This window comes from Anabrus simplex, chromosome 2 (assembly GCF_040414725.1).
Source record: "Anabrus simplex isolate iqAnaSimp1 chromosome 2, ASM4041472v1, whole genome shotgun sequence".
Taxonomy (NCBI): domain Eukaryota; kingdom Metazoa; phylum Arthropoda; class Insecta; order Orthoptera; family Tettigoniidae; genus Anabrus; species Anabrus simplex.
In genome coordinates this window covers 369,661,381-369,687,542 of record NC_090266.1, presented here as the reverse complement: position 1 = coordinate 369,687,542, position 26,162 = coordinate 369,661,381, and the positions used below count along the sequence as shown (strand labels likewise).

General features: G+C 38.9%; 1 protein-coding gene across 1 annotated transcript in view; it reads right to left on the bottom strand.

Moving 5' to 3' along the window:
- LOC136863551 (insulin-like peptide receptor) overlaps positions 1–26,162 on the bottom strand; it is a 462,473-nt gene that overhangs the window by 142,725 nt on the left and 293,586 nt on the right. The window contains exons 7-8 of the mRNA XM_067139932.2: positions 10,434–10,632; positions 1,182–1,295 (exon numbers count right to left, since the gene is read on the bottom strand). Of these exons, the coding sequence (XP_066996033.2) occupies positions 1,182–1,295; positions 10,434–10,632 (313 nt within the window). The remainder of the gene's footprint in view (positions 1–1,181; positions 1,296–10,433; positions 10,633–26,162) is intronic.

Sequence of the window (26,162 nt, the reverse complement as noted above, 5' to 3'; positions counted from 1 at the left end):
CTGTAACACCATTATCAGAAATATGTCTTTCAGCTTCCATAACTTGGAATGATCTACCATGACTGATATCTAAATAATTATGAAGTTGTAATTTACTAGAAAAACAAGAAATTAACTTGGATTAATGTATCAGGAATTTTACATGAAAAATATGGCTCATTTTGAAATACCTCTGATACAGGCAAACATGTACATAGTTCTATGAAGATTTCAGAGTCTTTAAATGGACTGTTTCAATATCTGAATATTACTTATTGGAGTATCAGTTTTTGAGACAAAGGTAATTACAGTGTTTAGTTTTGGCTTTTGTGCTTTAGACCCTCCCAAATAATAGGCAACGAGTCTAAAATTTCCTTAAAAAGGAAGCAAAATGTTTAGTACTGGAATAAGCCTATACTTTCTAACAAAAAATTTGATAATGTTTATCATCTCAAACTTGAACCTGAAACCTTTAGTATACCAAGAAGCCAACTCTCTATACTGAAGAAGTTTTCCAGTCTAGCAGAATTAGTTTACATTATTTGGAAACATGTTCAGAGAGATTTAAATAGAATACTCATCCCTCTATTCTTTATGGTTGGGCTTTGTAAGTTTATGGTGAAAAGCAAAGGTTCTCATGTTGATGAGAGTCCATGAGGAGAATATTTTCACTGTCTGTCTGTTAGGTCATCAGCCCAGAGGCTGGTTGGATCCTCAAATAGCACCACCAAAGGTTATGCGGTTATAAGGAAACCGCAAAAACCAATGGCAGCACCAAAATGAGGCATACTAGGCAAGACGAGGAGTGAGGTAGTTTGCCATTGCTTTCCTCACTGGGTCAGAAAGTGCTATTGCACCACGACTGACCCTATGAGCAACACCTTCCATAACACTCAGATGCACTAGTCGTGCTCTGAATGCCATTACTCAGCACCACCCATACCCCAGCAGCTTCCATATTGTCACAGCCATGGATGAGACTGGGACTTCGGTGAAAGCTACACTTTACTCTGGCCCGTGCCAAGAGATGGATACAAAAGTACTGTATCCATCAAGAAATGGCAGCAGGCAACATATTTTCACTATGTACTGTATTTGGTACATACAATGCCTATAAAAGAGTATCTGAATAAATATTTCTAAAACAAGTATAGGTATCAATAAAGAATTTTAAACAGAACAGAGTACAACTGATTACTTACGCCCTCCACGTATCTGGATTTCCAGGGAGCCCTTGATGTACGTACAACCTCGTAATCTCTGGGCCGATGCAATGCTGTCGACACTGGCACCTAGGCATTCCTTCCGACACTGGCCTAAACAAGAAAATCGTCCTTGTGAAACTTATAATACCATCCCAAATGTACTAAGACACAAGCTAACGACACAAATAACCTAGCTAGCTGCTAACATCACTAAGCACAAATAGACAGCTGCAACAGGTTGCGACAAAAAAAAAAAAAAAAGTCCTGCAGAAAGTACAAACTTAGTATTTGTTTATTCATTCATACTAGTGTTTTGATAGTTGGGGAAGAACTTATCAACTGGGAAAAGGGTTAATAGAATGGACATTGTATGAGTAGGGTTGCTGGAATTCAAGACCCTAAAATATGGACATTCATATTTTTTGCCAAATTCAGGCAAATTATTTTTAGGTAACTCATAGAAATGGATTATTTCTATCTAATTGGCATTGTAACAACACTATACATGAAAAGACAACCAGTGAATTCAAAACTAAATTTCATAACAACAATATATATTTCATGGTATCATGAAATAGAGGAAGACTTAAGGCAGGTGGTGATCAACAGGCAAAGATAGGAGACAGAAAAGAATTCAGAAACAAAATTAGGAATACAAAATTTATAGTAAATGAGAAGAAGAAGAAGACAGGAACATTGTGGACAGAACAAAGGAAACAGGAGCACAGCCAAAGGATGAAGAGATTTTGGGAAGAGAAGAGGAAGAAGAGAAAGAAGTGAAAATTGTGTCATCATGAGATATTCGAGTTCAAACACTGTCCGTAAGGACAAAACTGATATGAATGAATGAATTATTTTATTACACATGCATGGTATCAATTAAGATTCAAGTTTTACTTTTACATCATCAACATATTTCTCTGATCAATGTACCTGCTTAAAAAAAAAAGAAGAGTATTTTCTTTGATGAAATCACAGAAATCTGCACACGAGTACTCTGAATTCATCTTAATTTGTCGCAAGGCCTTTACCTTATTCACCTGGAGCATATTTCCCTCATATAGGAGCAGAAGTACCTGGAAGACAATAAATACATTCCAAAATACTCTCAAAATTAATTATGTTCGTAACACTTGCTTTCAGTTCTTTGAAAGTTTAACCCATAGACTTACACCCTTCCGTTTTGTGTCATCAGCATTTTCTTTCATTTTTTTAAGCATAAGTTTCACAATCACTACTGGTACTTCATCAAATAATTTGTCAATATTTATGGCATAAATTTCACTGGAAAGAATTGAATTTATAAACTCAGCAGATTTCTCAACATTGCTCCATTCTATAACGGGCAGTCAAATGAAAACCAAACACCCGTCATTAGCACTATCCTACCCTCGCTACTGACCCTGACTATGACGTTGCTCAATGCTTCATAAAACTTGTAACTTACTCCTCATCTGCACCCTCACAGGGTGAGTAGACTGAGAATATTCCTGTCATTATTCCTCCAATTGCCAAATCTACCCATTTAATTTGTTCATTTACATGCCTAACAAAAGTTATGATGCATGCAATAGTATTTCTGTTCAGCAGTCCTATCCCTCACTCTGCCCTTCCGTTTTTAACACCTGTTATGCACTATTTATAATCTCCTATCTCTTCCTCATTTGTTTCCCGTACCCAAATATCATGAACACCTAACCCATCCAGATGCATCCTGTTTGCTGGCTCATCCAGTTCTACTTTCTTTCTGCCATAAGCCCCATAAGCTTGTAAAAACATTCTGTGAAGCAGGATGCTACCCAACTTACACACGTTCAAATTGCGATAAATAAATTTTAAATTAAAAATTTCAAAAATTCAACCAGGATATTTTCCTCTTCCTTATCGTTTTCGTGTCCGACTCGTTCGCTGAATGGTCAGCGTTACTGGCCTTCACTTCAGAGGGTCCCGGGTTTGATTCCCGGCCGGGTCTGGGATTTTGACCTTCATTGGTTAATTCCAATGGCTCGGGGTCTGCGTGTTTGTGCTGTCCCCAACATCCCTGCAACCCTCATTGGAGGGTCTGCCTTACAAGGGCTACACTCAGCTAGAAATAGCCACACAAAATTCTTCTTCTTCTTCTTATTATTATTATTATTATTACGGGGGTTTCCCGTGGAACACAGAGGTGAAAGAAGGTGCTGGGGTGAATTGGTCTAACTACAATGTCAAGAATAGAATTTAAAACTTAAACTGAAGGTTATTTTCAGAACTTAACAATTTTTTCATGCCCATATTACAGGTACAAGTAGCAATCATTAAACCAGATTGGGAAAAATCCAAGATACAGAACCTTAACACTTTGGGCTTTAAGCTCCTAGCTATACATTTCATGAGCTACAAGCTCAAATTTACAAATAGCACAAATTTATTCAAGGGCAGAAATCCCCTAATTCATGGAGCACTTGCTCCCAAAATACAATATCTAGCCTTCAGAGGCACTCGTTACAATCACAAAATTTGAAAAAGATTTAACAGGCTCTCAGTTTCTTACTGCCTACTCAAGGCAACATAACATCACTCTCTGGTCTCTCAAACCACCATTTACAAAACTGAACTTACTTTTACAGGGGTATTAAATACCCAACCTACTGGGCCTTCGTGGAATAAGAATAACAGGTTAAATTAATGGCCAGAACACAAAATGATTGGAGGCGAATACTTGCACACCAAAAACTAAGGGGCCCTAGGCCGATGAAACGGGGGCTATTTCCAAACTACTGAGGTGACTCGTATAGAAATTACATTAACTCATTACAGTAGGAAAAACAGCTAGAGAAAAATGTAGTCACCTCAAACCAAGATGAAGGGGAGCTCGAGAGGGCAATTCACTATAAGTTAAGAACTTCATTTTCCCGTATTCTGAGATTTACAGTTAAAGATTTTATGAAGTTTTTACATTAGCCAGCAGAAAGTTACATTTTTAGAAAGAGGGTTACATAGTTAACGATTCGGACCTTTCTCTCAGGTTCAACTGCGGAGTTAGCAAGAAAGAAAGATGTTATGTGGCCATTACCTTGTAGATGTACTACTGACCGATGAAAGAGGCAGCCCGCCTCCTGCTTTGACACACACACTGAGTAAGATGACGATCGATTGGCCAAGAGACGAGAAAAGCCACAGTTTATAAACACTCAGGGAAGGTTCAAGATCATTCAAGATGAATCAGGACACACCCTCTTGATTTTATTGGTTAAACACAAGGTGAAGAAGAAATACGGGACTGGTTGGAAATTAATTACAAAAATTAGGGATTGGCTAGATTCCAAACTGGCAGAAATAAAAGGAAGAATTGCCAACCCAAAAATAAATGAACGTCATTCAGTTACAAAAACCTAGAAATACAAAACTTCTTTAAATCATAAGTTCTTTCACTTTGCACCAGGGTGCATGATCATAGTTTTTAGTGGTTTCATCTGTGGAAGAATGTCCAAACTTCTTGATGAATGTCAAACAAAACAAGTAGAAATTCACTCAGGTTAGGAAACTGCACAATAACAAAATTACACCATATTTCTGTGGTGACATCTTCTAAGTAAAGTTCTAAGTTGGTATAGCTTCAGTTTCACTGTTTTACCAATAGAGGAGTTCATTTAGGCACTGAATTTGAATACGCGGCTTTGGGGTGTACCTCCCGCTACAGTTATTATTATTATTATTATTATTATTATTATTATTATTATTATTATTATTATTATTATCAACATCATCATCAGGAGTCTCTTCTCTCGTACTTTTCTTAGCACTTCGTAATTTCTTACTTTATCTGTCCACTTCACTTTTTTCCATTCTTCTCCACAACCACATTTTAAAATGTTCCAAATACTTGGTTTCTTTCTTTCTTGACTTCCCTGTTTCAGCTCCATATGATACCACACTCCACACAAAACACTTTGCGAACCCCTTTCTTAAATCAATAGGGATTGCCTTAGATGTCAAAAGCCCTCTCACCTTTCCAAAAGCTTCTTTTCCCATAGATAGTCTGTTTCTTACTTCTTCTGTACAGCTTCCATTCCATGTTAATAAACTTCCCAAATATCTGAATGACTTTACTTGTTCCAATTTCTTTCCCTCTAGTGTTATATTAACAGCAATCTCCTCCTTTCCTATTCTCATCACCTTAGTCTTCCCATTGTTGATCTTCATTCCAAATCCCTCAATATTTTCCAACATGACTTGCAGATCTTTTTCTGATTCTGCTAATAATGCACATCATCTGCGTATTTTATGGTCTTTATTGGTTCTCCACCCACTACAATGCCCCTTGCTTTTTTCCAGGGCCTTCCGCAACAGTTTTTTGGTATATATATTGAACAAAGCCGGTGACATGCAACATCCCTGTCTCACTCCTCTTCCGATACCCCCTTCTTCTTCATCTACTCTAACCGTCACTTTCTGATTCTTATACAACTCTTCCATCAGTCTTCTGTCTTTCCAATCTACACCAATATCTTTCAGAATCCCCATCAGAATACACCAGTTCACTCTGTCAAATGCTTTTTCCCAATTGATGAAGCATATATCGTCGGCGTTCAGGCAGAAGTGATTAAGTCCATTTTTTTACGGATTTGAGTTAAATTCACTACTGGGGTAAAGAAAACACCTTCTACATGATGGCGTGGTTGTTATTTTGTTACAATGAACCATTTTGGTGTACAGGTACCCTACCCTCTAATGTGAAGTCCATTTTTGAAGATTGACGTCCAGGCAAAAGTGACTAAGTGGACTTAATCACTTCTTCTTGTTGATATTCTTGTCATTCTGGTAAATAATACAAACTCACATTATTGGTTTTTCCTTCGCTCTCAAGCTTACGGTGTTGTAAACTCATGTTTCCTACACTAACTGCAACACCAAATATTTCTCTCTAATTGATCGTTTTCCACTAGATGTTGAAGGAAGTACTGAAAAAATGAATCAGATTGTATACAACCGTTCCTACCAAATGGAAGCGAATTTTAACTAAGAAATTCAGGAAAAGCATACACAACCAAAAAGGGAGAACATAATGCAAGGAAGCCACAACCAGTCCAGTGTAAGTGCCCTTTTAAGTGCAACAGTATATCTCCTCAACATGACAGAGATAACATTTGTGCTGAATATTGGAAACTGGACGACTACAAATGACAGAAGGATTATCTACTGAAACACAGTGAAGCATGTGCACCTCAGCGGTGCAGATCAAGGATGAATTCTGGAAAAGAAAGAAAAAGTGCAAAGAAGTTTATCTTCATGAATAATAATGAAGGAACACGGGTCTGTAAGAGTTTCTTTTTGAAAACGCTCTGCTTAAGTAGGGGCCATTAAACAAAGCTTACGAAGAAGTTTCAGATTCGGGTGTGTTTTCTGGTTGTGATATGCAAGGAAAATATTCTCCAGCCAATAAGCCCAGTGTATGACAAGTTACGGCAATCAGCGATCACAATGAAAGCTTCCCACTAACAGAGTCACATTATATGAGGAAGTCGTCGACAAGAAAATACTTGGATAGCTCACTTTTTATAGCAAAAATGTTTTCCCTCTATGACGATTGGTGCAAGGAAAGGAAAGAGGTTCCAGCCAGAATGATATCGCCCAAAATAATTTTCTGTAAGAAATACAATGATCCTTTGTTCAAACCAAGGAAAGACCAGTGCAACCAATGTGTCAGGTATCAGAAATCCTCTGGCGAAGAAAGAGCAAAGCTAGAACTAAAATATAATGAGCACAAGGAAAGAGAAAATAATGCCAACAGCAATAAGGAAACTGACAAGCAGAGAGCAATACGGGAAACATTTTTTGTTACAGCTACATTCGACCTCCAAAGTGTACTGCAGATTCCAAGCAGTGATGTATCACCCATGTACTACAGTCGCAAGCTATGCGCTTACAATCTTACATAATAAACGGTTAAAGTATCTCTTTTTTCCGACACTTGTAGTGGGAAAAACAGAAACCAAAATGTTGTTGCCCTCTTGCTCTAGGTAACACAGACTACCGGTATAGAAATCACTTAGCAGAAATTTCTCAAGTCCGGTCACTCCATGATGGAATGCAACGGTATGCATAGCATGACTGAACATCAGAGAAAGTTTGCATCTGTCTACACTAGGAATGATTGTTTGAATATTTTCAAGCTAGCTTGTTCATCAGAAAAACTGCTTCCCCTTACCAAGTTAGACACTTGAAGTTTAATGATTTTACAGAACTGAATGCCAGCCGCAGGCGTAGCATGCCTGCCTCTTACCCAGAGGCCCCGGGTTCTATTCCCGGTCAGGTCAGGGATTTTTACCTGGATCTGAGGATTGGTTAGAGGTCCACTCAGCCTACATGATTAGAACTGAGGGGCTATCTGGCGGTGAGGTAGCAGCCCCAATCCAGAAAGCCAAGAATAACGGCTGAGATGATTCGTCATGCAGATCACACAACACCACATAATCTGCAGACCCTTCGGGCTGAGCAGCGGTCGCTTGGTAGGCCAAGGCCCTTCAGGGCTCTAGTGCCATGGGGAAAAGGGGAATGCTCTTTCTAAAAGTCTTCTCCGTAATAACACCAAAGATACTGAAGGAAGGCGGATTAATTGGTTAAAAGTGAAATGCTTCCGGTTTGAAAAATGCACCATTGAAACAGTGAAATACCAGTACAGCTACGATTATTCAGGAGAATACGCAGAACTGAATGTCCTAGGCCGCCATAGAAAGGGGGGTTTCCTTCTCTGACAAAGGCATACAAATAAAATCTGTCAATATCTCGACAGAAATACGAAGACTTGATTGGACTATGCAACAAAGGAGTGATCCCTGAAGAATCTCATGCATGGTATCATTCACTACCACACTCATTAGTAGTCAAGAATTGCAATTCGGCGGCCCTAGCATCGAGAGTGACAGTGATGGTGATGATGATGGTGATGATGATGTTTAATATTTTTCAGTGATAACGACTTCACGAATGGATTATTTACCTATTTCTTAAAAATTCAAGAACTTTCTGGTTGTTCAACATTATGAAATGGAGTAAAAGTTCTTAAATTTGATGTTAGTATTGAGTATCTGTAATGTTAACATGTAGAGCTCGGCAACTCCAACTGAGACCCCGCAAGGAATGCGAACTTAGAATAACTCCCTCCTTCCCTTCTGTCCCTAGTCATGCACGACCAATAGTGTGTACAAGGGTGTGTCTCCTCACGAGCCAATAGAAGTGAACATCGCCCACTGTTGCCGATTAGCGACTGCAATTCAGTGCTCACCTAGCTCTCAAGGGAGACGTTTCCGTTAAGTCAGCATTGAAGTGCTCTAGCTCCGTGCTTTGTCTATCACTGCGCATGGCTTGGCAACACCGAGCGTGAACCAGGCCTAAACAGGCAGTGCTGCCGTGTTTCGTATGCTGAGTGTTGCACTGTACTGACTGAGAGATTTTCCTTGACGACTTTCTTGGAATGTGATATTTGCCTTACCGGGAGTATGAATAAGTTATTGTACCCGTGTGTTAAATTATGGCAAGTACTAAAAGTTCTTCTCGTCGTCGTGTTAAACAGCTGACTACGGCAACAGCGTGTCCACACTCTTCTCTCTCATACCCACCATTCTCCCTCTGTCACTCCTACTGACGAAACTAGCGCTTACATCGCTCACATTCCAGGGTCTTACTTCAACTTGTCGTGCTATAGTACTGAATAGCGAAATAAAGATTATGACTCAAATTAAATAGATTATTGTGAAAAGTGCATTATCCTGTACGAACTTCAGTATGAACATAAATTAACCAACATAAGACCTGACAAAAAGACAAAGTCCAAGATACGGGACTTAATTATTTTTGCCGGGTGCAAACCGCGTGACATTTTTAAACCCTCACCAAGCAGAAGTTACTAAGTACATTCAGGACCTTTTTTACAGACCAGGTAACGATAAAGGATTAAAAAACTACTTGGCCACATATTTGTAACATACTAGAAGGCACTGCAAAATGAACTAGCCCAAAAGGTGCAATAGCCTTGCAGTAATATAGGATCAGATATCACAGATTTCTTACAGCCCATTTATCTCAAAACTATATTTTTTGACTTAGTAACTTCTGCCAGAACGGCCACGAATTAAACATTTCCCTATTCACTTCTAACATCCTTTCTGCAATCATCCTTTTTAAAACCAAACTGGTCATCTCCCATATTCTCCTCTATTTTCTTTATTCTTATCAGCACTATCTTGCTCACTGCCTTAGTGACATGACATACAAAACTAACTGTTTTATAGTCTTTACATTGTTTAGCATTACATTTCTTCAGTAAGGGAACCATAATGGTCTTAAGAGGATCTTCTGGCCAAATGCCTGTGTTGTATATTGTGTTCAGCAGATTGGTCAGTCTAACTATTCCTCCATTCCCTTAAGCCTTTAATGCTTCAGATGGTATCTGGTTACAGCCCATCACTTTCCTTTCCTTTAGGCCCTGGATTATCTTCTCCACTTCCCATTTTCCTATCCTTGGTCCTCTGGACTCTTCGTCACAATCCTGCTCATTCTCCAGTATCACTGTTCCATGATCAGCTTGATAATCATATAGACCTTTCATATACAGTATTCCGTCCACACCTCCTTACTTTCTTGTAAACTTGATGTCATCTTTCCTTGTTTGTTCATTATTCCTTGCTTGCTTGTCTTCCTTGGATTTCTCCTCATCAGACTCCTTGCTGGTTATGGAGTTCATTAAAAGGATACAGAGAGAAATGCATTAAACCAGAGAGTGAGGAACTTGATGCAGAAAAAGGAAGTGCTAAGGAAGGGTAAACTGGAGACCTGAACGCTGACAAAAAGACCGGTGTGTAAAATCCAAGCCAGTCAAATGAAACTTTTAAGAAGCGTGATACAAAGACAAGAAAGGAAAGTGTAAGAAATCCAGAAATTGGAGTCGAAAAGCTTTCTAACAGAATGAAAGGTATAAACCAAGATATTCTGGACATATTAAGACAATAGAAGGAAGGATACTGAAATGGATTATGGAGGCTATGACTGAAGAATGGGGAATATAAGATAGGCCCAGACTAAGTGGTTGGACTCAATCAAGAACAGCATAATAATAAGAAAACGTGCTATCAACCACTTAACATGATTGAAACTGGAAAAGGGAAATTGATGATGATGACTTTACCCACTAATATGAGGTACAGAATCATCTGATATGTTTAGTCATATTCTATTTCATGAAAGAAAAAAAGTACTCCAAGAGCTCACCTTTGCAATGTTCACAGCGCCGCATCTTGCCCTCGCCAACTTCTGCATAGCCTGAAGGACATTCAAGAATGCATGATGGCCGGGAAGGTTTGGTACCATTAAAAGGCTTCCATACTTTGGGACCATCTTCGTATATTAACTCTAGAGGTAGTTTCATATCCCGGCACTCTTGCTCCCTCACACATCGTCGATCCAAGTACTGAATCAAAATAAAGAAAAATGATAGAAACAAAAATCACCACAATTCTATGAGAAATGTGAAGAACAAGATAATTAAACTGATAAATTCTAGGAACTCAGAAAGACAATCAAAATGTACATGAAGAATGTAAAAATATGCATGAAAATGTCACTAGTAAACTTAATTGACTTTAAAGCTTTGATTGTTTTGAATTAGCAAATATGCATCAATAATGCTGGTAAATTGCCTATCATGTAGCACAGAACGTGGGACAGCAAATAATCCACTATTAACATTGCAACATTTTCAATCATTTCTGTTTAGGTATATGTAAATCTCAATATAACCAATGTTTCTTGCCCCCTTGTGGCAGCAGACTCAGCTGTGGGAATGCTCATATACTAGCCACTGTCTTGGGGAGAGCTCATCAGTTGGAATCCCAGTGTACTAGCCAGTGTCTTGGGGGATAGCTCATCAGTTGGAGTGCCAGTGTAGTGGCCACTGTCTAGGAGAGGTGTGGCAGCTAATCAGCTGGAGTGCCGGTATACTGACCAGTGTCTAGGAGGGGTGTGGCAGCTCATAATTTGGAATGCCTGTGTACTAACCAGTGTCTGTCTAGGAGGGGTGTGGCAGCTCACAAGTTGGAATGGCCAGGTAACAGCAAGTGTCTAGGAGAGCTGTGGAAGCTCATCAGTTGGAATGCCCAGCATACTAGCCAGTGTCTAGGAGAGGTGTGGCAGCTCATCACTTAGAATGCCAGTGTACTGACCAGTGTCTAGGAGGGGTGTGGCAGCTCATCAGTTGGAATGCCTGTGCACTAACCAGTGTCTAGGAGAGGTGAGGCAACTTATCAGTTGGAATACCAGTCTACTGGCCAGTGTCTAGGAGAAGTGTGGGCAGTGTACTGTCCAGTGACTGCGAGAGATGTTGTAACTAATCAGCTGAAATGACAGTGTACTAGCCAGTGTCTAGGAGATGTGTAGCAGCTCATCAGTTGGAATGTCCATGTATTAGTCAGTGTCTTGGGGAGAGCTCATCAGCTGGATTGCCAGTGTCTAGAAGAGGTGTGGCAGCTCATCAATTTGTACGAAAGCAAACTAGCCAGTGTCTAGGAGAGGTATGGCAGCTCATCAGTTGGAATGCCAGTCTACTGGCCAGTGCCTAGGAGGAGTGTGGCCAGTGCACTAGCCAGTGACTGGGAGAGGGGTGTGGTACCTAATCAGTTGGAATGACAGTGTACTAGCCAGTGCCTTGGAGATGCATGATATTTTTACAGATGATCTTGCTGCCACACTGGGGTGAAGTGCTGATTATTCTAGAACTGAGAAACCTTACAACAACAATAATAATATGCTTGGTTCTATGTCAAGGGTTATGAATTTCATGTTGTTGGTCCGTACTGAACTGAGAATAACATATGAATAGTAACACAGTAAAGGTTTCCACCTATTCAGTACTAATATGTATTTACAATGTTATAAATTACATGGAACTAGTTTCGACCCACCTAGGTGGGTCGAAACTCGAAACTAGTTCCACCAACTAAGAACGGCCATGCACCACCACCCACCGAATCAAGAAAGAGCTCTCAATCTGTCAATCCTTCCGGTGTCCGGGCCTGGTGAGGTTTCCCGTGTTGAGTCAAATTAAGCCGCAGGCTCCACTCCTGGTGGTGCCCTTCCGTCAATTCCTTTAAGTTTCAGCTTTGCAACCATACTTCCCCCAGAACCCAAAAGCTTTGGTTTCCCGGGAACTGCCCGCCGAGTCATCGGAGGAACTTCGGCGGATCGCTAGCTGGCATCGTTTATGGTTAGAACTAGGGCGGTATCTGATCGCCTTCGAACCTCTAACTTTCGTTCTTGATTAATGAAAACATACTTGGCAAATGCTTTCGCTTCGGTCCGTCTTGCGACGATCCAAGAATTTCACCTCTAACGTCGCAATACGAATGCCCCCGCCTGTCCCTATTAATCATTACCTCGGGTTCCGAAAACCAACAAAATAGAACCGAGGTCCTATTCCATTATTCCATGCACACAGTATTCAGGCGCAGCCGGCCTGCTTTAAGCACTCTAATTTGTTCAAAGTAAACGTGCCGGCCCACCTCGACACTCAATGAAGAGCACCGCGGTAGGATTTCATCGGGGTCCGCCTACGGCGCGCAGGAACCGCACGCGGATAACCACGGCGGCCGCGACCCATTCCATCCTGCATAAAAGACTCCAAACATTCTTACGAGTACCAATTTCCTGAAGTCCAAACTGGATTTATGAAAGAAAAAGGCACCAAGGAACAGATCTTAATTCTAAGATCATTAAAAAAAACTAGGGAATTCTACATTCCAGTGCACTTGTGCTGTAGTGATTATCATAAGGGCTTTGGTACTGTCAAATTGAACCACCTTTCAAAAATGTTTGATGACACGGGTTTGCCACTACACCTGATTGATGTTAGTGCACTCATTAGTGTCTAGGAGAATTGTGGCAGCTCATCAGTTGGAATAACAGTGTACTAGCCAGTGTCTAGGAGTCTCTGTAGAAGGAAAATTCAAAGCAAACAGTCCCAACAGTTTCAAACTAAGGCTGGAGCGTTCATCAAGAATGTATCCTGTCACCACTACTTTTCAGCCTCTATTGTGAATATGCAATAAGAACTGTACTCTACATGAATGGGATAGGGGATTTTCCATTGGGGGACGCAAGATGAACAACTTCAGATCTGTTGATGATACCATCTTGATAGCATCATCTGAAGAGGAGATGACATAGCTGATCAAGAGAGAGGAGGAAAAAGGCCTAGAAATTGGATTCTGCCTCATTTATATATGAAATCCAGCTGCCACTCCTTTTTGGCGAATTCTTCAATGATGGCACCATGAAAGACTGAATATGAATTTCTCCTCAATGCTTCAGTTAAAGATCTACATGAGCCCTGCCAAACTATTTATAGTTTATATTATATTAATGTGACTCGCAGACTTGTCATGTCTGAGGATGACAGTATGCAAGTTGTTGAGATCACTATAGCCAGCAACAGTTTAATTTCCCAGCTCTCAAATAATAAACATGGCCAGTAGAATAGTGTCATAATTTTTCACACCCAACTAATCACTTACGTTCCTCAACTTTGTATTTAAATGATGGCTGATACTTTTCATATTTCTGCATATCACATGTGCTAATTTAGGCACTGTCTATCCCAAGAAAGTATAATTTTCTTTCCCTGAAAATTAAAAGTCAGAGAGGTTTCCATTGAAGTCTTCCAAAATCAATAAATAATAATAAAAAAAGAGCAAAGTACAAGAGGTGTCCCTGTTAAACCGAGCAACCCAGTGGAAGGCCGGGTAACCAATCCCAGCGGGAAACTGGATCGGTGAGCCGATCAGTGCTGGTGGCTTGATAGTTAAAAACCTGCTACCTTTTAGGTAACCACCATTACGACTCTCGTAATGCACGAAACATGGTGACAATGAATATTCAGAAATGTACCCCAGGTGGTAAATAATCCACCCCTACACAGTCTGGGGCAAGCAGGTCATCGGATTCTGGGGGAACCTGCACCTTCATGCTTCTCACTTCTATCTAATTCTGTTAAATGACAACCAAAGAGAAACATCGAGTACTTTACTACAATAAACATTAATTCCCTACTGAAGGTAGGTAAGCTCAAACAAACGCTTGATGTGCTGGAAAACTACAAGGTTATGATAGCAGCACAACAAGAGACTCGGTTTACCAATGAGGATACAATAGAGTCCGGAGTGTACAAAATATACAAGGGGAAACCTGGTGAAAGAGTTATCAAGACACTCCCACAATTTGGTACTGGGTTTGCGGTACACCACAAGATGGTTGACCATATTTTAGAGTTCACCTAATGGAAGGACCTCCTTGTTATCATTCAGGTCTCGTAATAGAGCATACACAATCGTAAATTTCCACTCACCCACGAATGACACAAACCGTACAAACCTGGAAAATGTAGAACAATGCTAGGCCACCTTAGAAGAAACTCTAGATAAGATCCCTTCCCACCATTCCATCATACTCATGGGAGACTTCAGTGCACAAGTTGGTAAGGAGTGGAAGTACCGGAAGATAGTAGACCATTACCCCGCCCATAAGAGAACAAACAGAAATGGAGAACGTCTCGTTGAACTCTGTGACAAGTACAACTTAGTCCTGAAATCAAAAGCCTTCAAACGTCTACCTAGAAAGACCAAAACCTGGAAGAGTCCAAATCCTATGCTTGGTGAATTCCAGTTAGACCATGCTGCTATAGCACGGCAACATCTTATGGACAGACAGAACGTCAAGGTATTACGAGGAGCCAACATAGACTCTGATAACTATCTTTCACTTGTCAAGATTAATATGCAACCCTTTAAGAAAACACCAAATCTCCAAAGTAGTCATAAGATATCCAGGTTCAACACTCTGCGACTGCGCGATGAGGACTGTGATTTTCAGGATACACTCCGGAAGAATACAGAGAAAGAAGGATGGCCTGCCTTACAAAAGGCCTTGCTGGATGCCGCTCAGGAAACTATCCCTGCCTCATCAACCAAAGACAAACACCCATGGTGGAATACAAAGTGTGATTAGGTTATAGAAGAAAGGCATAAAGCCTGGACTAGGTGGAACCAACATAAAATTGAAGCCAATTATGAAGCCTTCCTTGTGCAAAGAAAATCTACAGCTAACACCATCTGCAGAGCCAAGAGAAATTACCTCAGGAGCCTAATGCAACAGGCTGAAAATAATTTTCAGAGAAAAAACTCAAGAGACCTGTACAAAGGACTTTAGAAGCAAACGACCCAGTACACAGCTCCTACCCTCATCTTCCAGGGGCCAGATGGAAAACTTCAACTGAACAATAAAGACTGCACCAAAACTCTTGCAGATTATTTCCAGAAGCTACAAAACATGGAGGAACCCTGATTCTCATCCACCTACGAGAGAAGAAATACAGTAGTCTCGTTAATCCGAACTAATTGGGACCGCAGTCTGTTCGGATTATGAAATTTTCGGATTAACCGGAAAAATATTTTCTAATAATAATGTTATTGTTTTTACGTACCACTAACTACTCTTACGGTTTCCGGAGACGCCTAGGTGACGGGATTTTCTCCCACAAGTGTTCCTTTATGTGCCAGTAAGTCTACTTACACGAGGCTGACCTATTTGAGCGCCTTCAAATACCACAAGACTGAGCCAGGATCGAACCTGCCAAGTTGGGGTCAGAAGGTTAGCGCCTCAACCGTCTGAGGAAAATACTTTCTACAATACAGTACATGCTGTAATTTGAAATGCCCATTATTTAACAGTTACATTAATAAAATACTGTATAAAATTACAGAAGGGTAGATAAGAAACCGTAGAGGAGAAAACGACTAAAACTAGGTTAAAACTTGTCTCCTAAAACTGCTAAAATACGGTAACGGGTTACACTAGTCTCATATTCAGATGCCGCGGCCACCTAGAACTTGCCGTACACTACGTCGAGCAACACTCCGCTACTACGCCCATTGGTGTGATGTTTGTGAGATTCTGGTTTAACACTGCATCTTCGAGTAGGTCCCAATCACTACGGCAAAAGAAACTAACAGACTTTGTAAAGATGAACACGCAGTGATTGATGGTTTATGATGTGTAATTATGTTTACAATAAGTTATTCTAGTAAAATATGACTAATAAAGTGCAAGTAAGTCTTCATTCTATAATATGTTCTTTCATTTCAATAAGGAGAACTTTAAAAAGAAAAACTTCAGTTCGGATTAACCGGACTTTCGGATTAACGGGGTTCGGATTAACGGGACTCTAGTGTAATGGACAGCATCGGTGGTCTCAAGAACAACAAGGCTTCAGGTGAAGACGGCATAGTTGTCGAGATGTGGAAACATGCAGATGACCAGTCTTTGCAGAGCATCCATCAAATCATAAAGTTCATATGGACAACAGAGTCCCTACCTGAAGGATGGACGTCTGCCGTGATTCATCCCCTCCACAAGAAGGGAAGTAAGACAGACCTCAACAATTATAGAGGTATTTCCTTGTTACAAATTACCTACAAGATCCTCTCTGTAGCCCTGCTCAATGGAGTCACCACACAGCTAGACTCACAATTAGGTGAATAACAAGTTGGTTTCCGTAAGACTAGATCTTGTCCAGAACAGATACACAATCTTAAGACAGTTCTCAGTTACAAAAGCCGAGGTGGACATCCCTGGGTGGTGGTCCTAGTAGATTTTCAGAAAGCATATGACTCTGTGGACAGAGGACACCCTTTTCTCCATACTATGCGAAATTGGTCTTGATGGGAAGACCCTATGATTAGTTCAAGCCACTCTGAGAAACACAACATCCAAGGTCAGGTTCAGAGGTGAACTATCCAAAAGCTTTCCAATCAGAATAGGAGTTAGACCCAAGAGAGCAACAGGAAATAAGTTTACCTTCCGTTTGAGATCAAATCAAGAGTTGAATGAAAAATGTGAAAACATTTTAACCTCGATAAGAAAAAGGCGACTGACTTTCTATGGACACCTGAGAAGAATGGAACCAGAACGCCTAGCAAATAAGATCCTCATCTTCCAGGAAAGAAGAAAGACCCAAGCACCATGGCTGAAAGAAGTTCAAAAAATGTGGCACTGAGGAGGGAGATATTACAAACAGAACAGTGTTCAGAAGGAAAATTGCAGAGGTGACAGATCTGTTCGTACAGAAACCCAACAGAATAAGAAGGGTGTTCTCGGATGAAGAACGAGCAAAAGTGAGCCAGAGAATGAAGAGAGTATTGGCGTAAAAAGAAAGAATATCAACAGTCAAGGAAGTTATGTAATTGTAACCCATAGAAACGATCCTAAATAAAAAATAATAATAATTCATTTACTTATAACTTATCTAAAATAGAGTTGCAAATATGCAGTAGGATATTATACAATACCTTTACACCTGCAAAGCACTTGATGTGCTTATCTGCCGGTGAAGTTGTTTCATAATTGTATACACTGTTCCAATCCTTACTGTTTACAACATTAATAAGGTTTGTACATTTACATTAGCATTGTAATTTTGGCCTGTAGTGTGAGGTTTTTCTCAATCCCTGAAAATATCACTAAAAATATTTAAGCTGTAATTTCATTATCTATGATCCATAGTTTCACATGTTTTTTTAGTTGATATTTTGTTTTTAAGTATGTCTATTCTGAGGGCAACTTCTTCTAAAATGTAGGAAATACAACTTGCAGTGTTCTGGATCCATATTTGTTGAAGTACCTGATGGCCTGAAAATAATTTCTATGTCTCAGTCTCGTTCCATGTGTATGTTCATTTACAATTCTATACTGTGGCTTCCAGTAATTTTCTTTAATTTTGTTGTACACATAAAGTTGTTTAACTCTCAAGAACCTTTCCTTCTGGTACATCACTCTTAACATATCCTCACTCAAGCTAAGTATTCTTCTGTTTTTGTACCAAAAGAATGCTTTGACAATACAATTTTGTAACATTTGTACCATACACTTATGATCCCCATATGATATAAGTGACTCAACAAGTGAATGATGAAGTTTTCATACTGTAAATGTGAACCTTGCTTGTAAATAGGTCTCACTATGGCAGTCTTCAGATCCTTCGGGAAAATACCTGTCTCTATTATTTTATTGATTAGCTTCTGTGTTACTGGTGTTATTATGTCTATGTTATCTTGCAGATGTTGAACTGTTAATTTACCAAGGCCTGGTGATTTACTTTTGTCCATTCCTTCAATTATGTTAGCTATATCTGCTGTACTTGCTAATGGTAGGTACAATGATGAAAGTCTCTCTGTATTAGGTAATGGTCTTCGTTTTACCCTACATTCATGTACTAGCTTTTCTGAAAATGTTTTTGAAAAGTTGTCAACTATATTTTCTAGTAAGTCTCGCTTTCCTAAATAATGTCTTACCATTTCTTCTATTGTCAATTTCTTTTTAGTCTTTAGCACATCATTTAATACTTCCCAAATTTTCTTCATGTCCCCTCTACAACTTACAAACTGCAATCCGTAATACTTTATTTTTGCTTCATTAAAATCAGCTATTATATCATTCTCATTCTTTTATATAAACTTCTTACATTTTCCTTATTTTCTGGATTTAAATTTGGTGCATTTTTCCATCTTTTGAAAAGTCTGTCCTTTTTTTTTTTTCCTATTATAGCAGCCGTTAGCAACGGTTGAGTGTCTTTCCTTTTCTTCTGTCTCGTATCTTTCGTCTCGTTAGTTGTCTTCTTAACTGCATTGCATATCTTCATCTGAACTCGTAATCTCATTTATCTCTTTCCCTATAACTTCTATTTCTGTTCTTAACATGGATTTACTCACCCTTTCCTGTATGTTATCTATAACTTTTTCACTTTTCACTTGGAACATATCTATTACACCTAGTATCATGTGATATCTGTACAGTTATTATATAATGATCAGAAACTTTTGTCTGAATTGCAGCAGAATCTCTTACATTTTTCCCATTCCTAATCAATGCATGGTCGACGCAGGATTGTGTTAGTTTTCCATTTACATACTCTTCCCTTGTGAACTTGTTAATGCAATGAACTAACTGATGATCTGCTACCACATTATTGTACAATGATGTCACTCTGCTGTCTTTCAGAATATCTATGTTCATGTCCCCAATAATTATTAAGTTTCTGGCATTCATACTTTGTAAATGAAGATCTAACTCCTCCATAACATCTTTTGGATAATAGTCCATTTTCAAACTGATTTGTTATAAATTCCTTTTCTTTAAATATGAACCCCTCCTTGACAAAAATGACTATTCCTCCACCCCTAGAAACATTTCTTATTGAATAATGCATACTATATCCTTCTAACTCATACTGCTCAATTTCCATTTCCAATTTACATTTTTTTCACTGAATATTAGCACATCTACCACTGGCCAGCTGTGCCTTGATATTACAACCATCTAATCCCAATATTTTCTAACTGATCTTATATTCATACTAGCAAGATACCCGTGCTTCGCTACGGTATTATACTGAAATTTATAATTGAATGCTAGTTGTTTTATGTAAAATCCGCAGAAATTAGCGATCTGACTCGTTTTCTGAGGGAATCCGCCAAAATTCGCGATCTGACTCGTTTTCTAATAGATTACGGCAAGTTTCCACCCATTTTTCAATCCTCCTTTCCAGCAATCGATTTCGTACTTCCCGGGATGGGTCCAGGTATTCCACCCGGTCAGTTGGGTCCCTAAATCTTTGCCATCTTTTCCTATAAGCATTTTTAATATACATCAAATCCTTCAGGAGATCCGCTGTGGTGTCTTCTTGGGTGCCTTGGCGGTACTGAACCCGCAGCCAGACTGCATTCTTAGTCATTACCCCTCCAGGACCCATTTCTAGCGCGGTCCACACATTTGACGACGGTCCAGAACATTATTATTATTATTATTATTATTATTATTATTATTATTATTATTATTATTACAATTATTACAATTAGGGTGGGTGATATCAGTTGGATTTAGGTTATTATTATTATTATTATTATTATTATTATTATTATTATTATTATTATTATTATTATAGATGTTCTGGACCCCACAGCAAGATGCAAGACCGCTACTTTGCGGTAAATTACATCTGCTGCCATTGTCATTGTTGACAATGTGGCCAGCACCATTGTCGCGCGTAGGCAAGTGTACGGGATTTCTGACGATACGAATGACTGACATACTGTACTTCCGTGCATTATTGACCGGATTATAAAGGTGAACAATTGGACGGTCAATCTCATTCCTATCGTTTATTTCAAATATGTTTAAATTTGTATTTATATGCCAGGAGAATCTACTGTAATCTAAGAACGTTCCCCGAAGGAAAAGATGGCTCTTGTAAACGAACCCAGGAAAGATTAAAAATGATCGGTTTATGGTCAGAATAAGTACATCGAAAATCTACAGCCTGTTTCCAGTCATTCGACAGGGTCAGGAATGGAATGAATAAAGCCCCCACCTAGCGGACACAATAGGAATTGTGCCGGCTGCCGAAGCCTGTTGCACTCCTCTGCGGCAATGATTAATGAATGACAAATTAAATGAAATGATATTGGACAGTGTTGCTGGAATGAATGACAGGGAAAACCGAAGTATACGGAGAAAAACCTGTCCCACCACCGTTTTGTCCAGCACGAATGTCACATGGAGTGACCGGGATTTGAACCACGGAACCCAGGTGTGAGAGGCCGGCGTGCTGCCGCCTGAGCAACGGAGGCTCCTTATAAGTACATTATGAACAGTGAAATCAATTGGTCTCACCTCCGTTTACACCCCACTGCCATTAAGTTTACTTACCTCCTCCCCCCCCCCAAAAAAACTAAAATAAGGCGTGTTTCTTTATGTTTAAAGGAGATTCTAAACACCAATGTTCTCGTCTATTACCTTCAGTCTTGAGATATAAGTATCCCCATAAATATAATTCAATTTTTACACTTCCTTTCACACTCCCCCACCCAACTGAATATTCCGGCAAGAAATACTTCTTTCTTTAATTGTAAAGGATCTTCTTAATACCAATTATCACGACTCTAACTTCTTCAGCTTTTGATTTATGTGTCCTCATGAAAGGAATTCAACTCCTTTTCACTCCCGCCCCCAAGATGCCCCCCCCCCCCCACAAAAAACTCGTTTTTCTTTGTTTTTAAAGGAGATCAAAATACCAATTTTCACGTCTCAAACAACTTTAGTTTTTATTAGATGTATGTATTCTCATACAATTAAGTCAATTAATTTTTCAATTCTTTCACCTCCCCCCATTGGATTTTCCGAGAATACGTGTTTCTTTACTTTTAAAGTAGATTCCAAATATCAAATTTCACGTCTGTAACATGTTCATTTTTGAGATATCAGTAGCCAAATTAAAAGAATTCAACACCATTTTCGGTCACTTTTACCCCCCGCCCTTCCATGCAAGTGGTATTTCCGAAAACTGAAAATACAGGTTTCTTTATTTTTAATAGAGATAACAAATACCATTTTTCACTTCTGTAACATGTTCAGTTTTTTTAGATATACTGGTACTGTATAAATTCTCATTTTAAAATTTAACCCCCTTTTTAGTTCCCCTTAAGAGGAGTTTCCAAAAACAAATCACCTATGTTTCTTTACATTACAGGAGATTCCAAATACCACTTTTTACGTCTGTAAAATTTTACGTTTCTCAGATGTTCTGTAGATATAGTCTTTCAAACAATTCACCCCAATTTGTCACTCCTGTTTAACCGCCATTAATCAGATTTTCAAAAGAAAAAAAAAAAAAAAAAAGTGTTTCTTTATTTTTAAAGGGAGATCCCATATACTTATTTTCAGTTCTGTAATTTCTTCAGTTTCTGAGATATATGTGTCCTCATTAAAGGCATTCAACCCGTTATTCACCTTTTTACACCCCTCCTATTGGGATTTACAGAAAACAAAAAATTCGTGTTCCTTTATTCTTAAAGGAGATTCTAAGTATCAATTTCTACATGTGCAAACTTTTAAAGTTTTGAGATATAGATACACTCGTTTTAAAAATCCACCCCCTTTTCACCCCCCACTATTTGGATTTTCAAAAAGCAAAAAAATGTTTCTTTATTTTTAAAGGAGATTCCAAATACCAATTTTCAGGTCTGTAATATCTTCAGTTTTTGAGATATAAGTATCCTCATTAAAGGCATTCAACCCCTTTTTCATCCCTCCTATTGGGATTTTCCAAAAACAAAAAATACATGTTTATTTATTTTTAAAGGAGATTCTAAATACCAATTTTTACATCTGTAAACTTTTAAAGTTTTAAGATGTAGATACACTTGTTTTATAAATTCACCCCCTTCTTTTCACCCCCTATTATTTGGATTTTCCAAAACCGAAAAAATACCTGTTTCTTTATTTTTAAAGTAGATCCCAAATACCAATTTACAGGTCTGTAATACTTCAGGTTCTGAAATATAAGTACCCTCATTAAAGGCATTCAACCCCTTTTTCATCCTTTTCCACCCTTTCTATTGGGATCTTCTGAAAACAAAAAAATACGTGTTTCTTAATTTTTAAAGGAGATTCTGAATACCAATTTTTACATTTATAAACTTTATAAGTTTTGAGATATGGATACACTAATTTTAAAAATTCACCCCCTTTTCACCCCCCCCACCATTAATTGGATTTTCCAAAAACAAAAAATATATGTGTTTCTTTTATTTTTAAAGGAGATCGAAAGTACCAATTTTCAGGTCTGTAATATCTTCAGTTTCTGAGATATAAGTACCGGTATCCTGATTAAAGGCATTCAACCTCTTTTCACCCCTTCTATTGGGATTTTCTGAAAACAAAAAAATATGTTTCCTTATTTTTAAAGAAGATTCTAAATACCAATTTTTACATCTGTAAACTTTTAAAGTTTTGAGATATAGAAACACTCATTTTAAAATTTCAATCCCCTTTTCACCCCCTCAGCGGCGGAATATCCAAAAATCCTCTCTTAGCGAGCACTTACATCTTAATATGAATGTATCCCCAAAATTTCATTTCTTTATGTCCAGTAGTTTTGGCTCGGCGATGATGAATCAGTCAGTCAGGACAAGTTATTTTATATATATAGATGAAGTACACACATTTCACATTTTTGTTTCTTTGTCATCTGTAGCCATTCATCACTATTATTTTAGACCTTTGAGTCTAGTAATAAACTACAACTATCAATGTAACTAACATCCATAACTAAATTTAAGATATACTAGAGTAAGATTAAATATTGATACTTTTAGCCAGTAACTGGATTTTTTCAATGTCTTGTTTTGAAAGAATTCTTACCAGAGTTGTTTTGTCTTCCTTTCTTGTGAACATTTTTCCCCGCTTCACCCACATGTACTTCCATCTTTTGATGTCCGCCTGTCCCCATGTCTCTCAGCGAAGATTAGCCATGTAAGGGGACAGTTGCTCCATGACAAGTACCTTCCCTCCTTCAGCTGGTCCAATACTTTTGGAGTTAAGGATGAACCTGCTTTTCCTTCTTGCGAGCATTAAGTCTCTCTTCTTCCTTGGTAACTGAATTATGATGAGTTTTGGGTACTCCTTCTTTCCTGGTTGGAACTCTGTGTGCTGCATCTATTTCAGTTTTACACAGAGGAACATCCAGCTCTGTTGCAATTCTGCATGCTATTTCTTCAACATCTTCCTCGTCTTTCTCTGAAATACCATGTAGCAAAAGGTTTTTATTTCTGGAATATTGTTTCAAGTTCTTGTATTCTAATTTCCTGTTCGTGAATTATATCAACCTTTTCTTTGCACGCATCTGTTAAACACTCCACTTTCCTCTCCAGCAATCATGCTCTGCATTCCTGTCCTAATGTCCTCATACTGTTCACAAATTAACTTCTGACTTTTAACACATTCCCTTAATTCTTCCTTCATTTCATTCACTGCATCTTTCAAGTCCACAAACATTGTTAATTTTTCGTTGATGTACGTCAAGTCATCGCTTCTTTTAGGAATACTGCTAGTGTCCACTTTCTTCCTGCATTCAGCACATCGCAATTTTGCCTTTTTGTCCTTGCTCATCGCATGGTGCAAATTTTCCTTCAGGGCGGATCGAGCATAGTGCCATGCATTTCCGCACCCCTTGCACTCCACATAGCCTCCTTAATTAGGCAGTTTGCACTCGCACGCTTTGCAGTATTCCATGATGTATGCAGCAGTTGGCAATACTACCATGTTTTGTATCTCTTTCCTTACTCTGCCACTAGAATCTCTGATGTCATACATTAACTAAATGGCGACTTAAATTTTGAACTCAACAAGCAAGCGAACACAGTTTTTATTACTCGTATACGGGTTTCCAGTGAAATGTTAATGGTGCCAATTGAAAGAACATCACTTAGTACTAGGTAATGAAACTGATCTGCAACTCATGTCACTTTCCACTTGAAAAATAAACCTCTCACAGCACTGTATACAAACACGTCCTTTCACCTGGACTGTAGTAGTAGCAGTAGTAGTAGTAGTAGTAGTAGTAGTAGTAGTAGTAGTAGTAGTAGTAGCAGTAGTAGTAGTAGTAGTAGTAGTTGTTGTTGTTTGCAGTGTGGGTTACTGTAGTCACGTCCTAGTTCACAAATAATGGAAAACAGCTGAGTGACCTCATAAGTTATCCTAAGAGTCGGGATACCAGTTCACGAGTTGCTATGGAATGGGAGTGGGCATCTCGGATATATTTTGAGTCATGGCTTTCCTTGTACTCAGGCGGCTAGGACTATACAATCCACCAGTGATCCCTAACCCGCCAGAAGAGAGATCCTCACTTGGACTACGTGTAAGTAAGGATAGCATCCTGCTTCACAGAAATTTCACTGAACATGCTCAGAACAATTTAAGCAAGCCTTAGACCTATGAGAGTAATGGAATCCCATCCCCATTTGATGGGTGAGGCACTCGTTGGAAACAAATTTCAAATGAAAAGGAATTTGATGGGAAGCTATCAGTATTACAAGAAAGTAGAACTGTTTGAGTCAGCAAAGAGGATGCATCTGGATATGTTAGGAGTTAATGATATTTGGAAAAGGGGAGATAATGAGGAAGAGATTGGAGATTATAAAGTGTACTTGCCTGGTGTTAAAAAGGGAAGGGCAGAGTGTGAGGTAGGACTGTTCACCAGGAATACTATTGCACAATAGGCCTACAGTTTCTATTAGGCACATAAATGAGAAAATGATGTGGGTAGATTTGGCAGATGGAGGAATTAGGCAAGAACTGTCTCAGTGTATTCACCATGTGGGGGTGCACATGAGAAAGAAGATGACAAGTTTTATGAAGCCCTGAGTGATATCATAATCAGGGTCAACAGCAAGGGTAGGATAATGCTAATGAGTGATTTCCATACGACATTTGAAAACAGAACTGAAGGATATGAAAGGGTGATTGGTAAAGGTGGGGAAGATATGGAAGCTGATAGGACTGGGAAGCATTTGCTGGGCTTCTGTCCTAGTATGCGATTAGCAATTACGAATTCATTTTACAAGCATAAGGCTATTCACCGCTACACAAGGGAGGGTAGGGATCCAGATCCATAATAGACTATATCTTGCCAATGATGTTGCCATTGATGCTTTCACGGTCCGTACTTATAGACACGATACTGTATAGGCTTTTGGGCTTGTGCCGTGTCAAGAAAATAACTGACTTTGAATTCAGGAAATCTATTAGGAATATTCGGGTTTTCCGGGGATTTTTTTTTATGATACGACCTCTATCTGATCTGTAGTGAACTATATCTAGACCTAGAATAAAGAAAGTAAAATCTGTCTACAGACGAATAAGAGTAGAAAATCTCCAGGACGAGGAAATTACACAGAAGTACATGGATATGATTAATGAAAAGTACTTAACAATGAACAGTAAGCAGGTTCTAGATATAGAATGGATTGCATACAGGGTTGCTCTAGTAGAAACAGCAAGGGCATGCATAGGAACGACTGTGTGTAAAGAACGGAGAAAGCAAACTCCTGGGTGGAATGC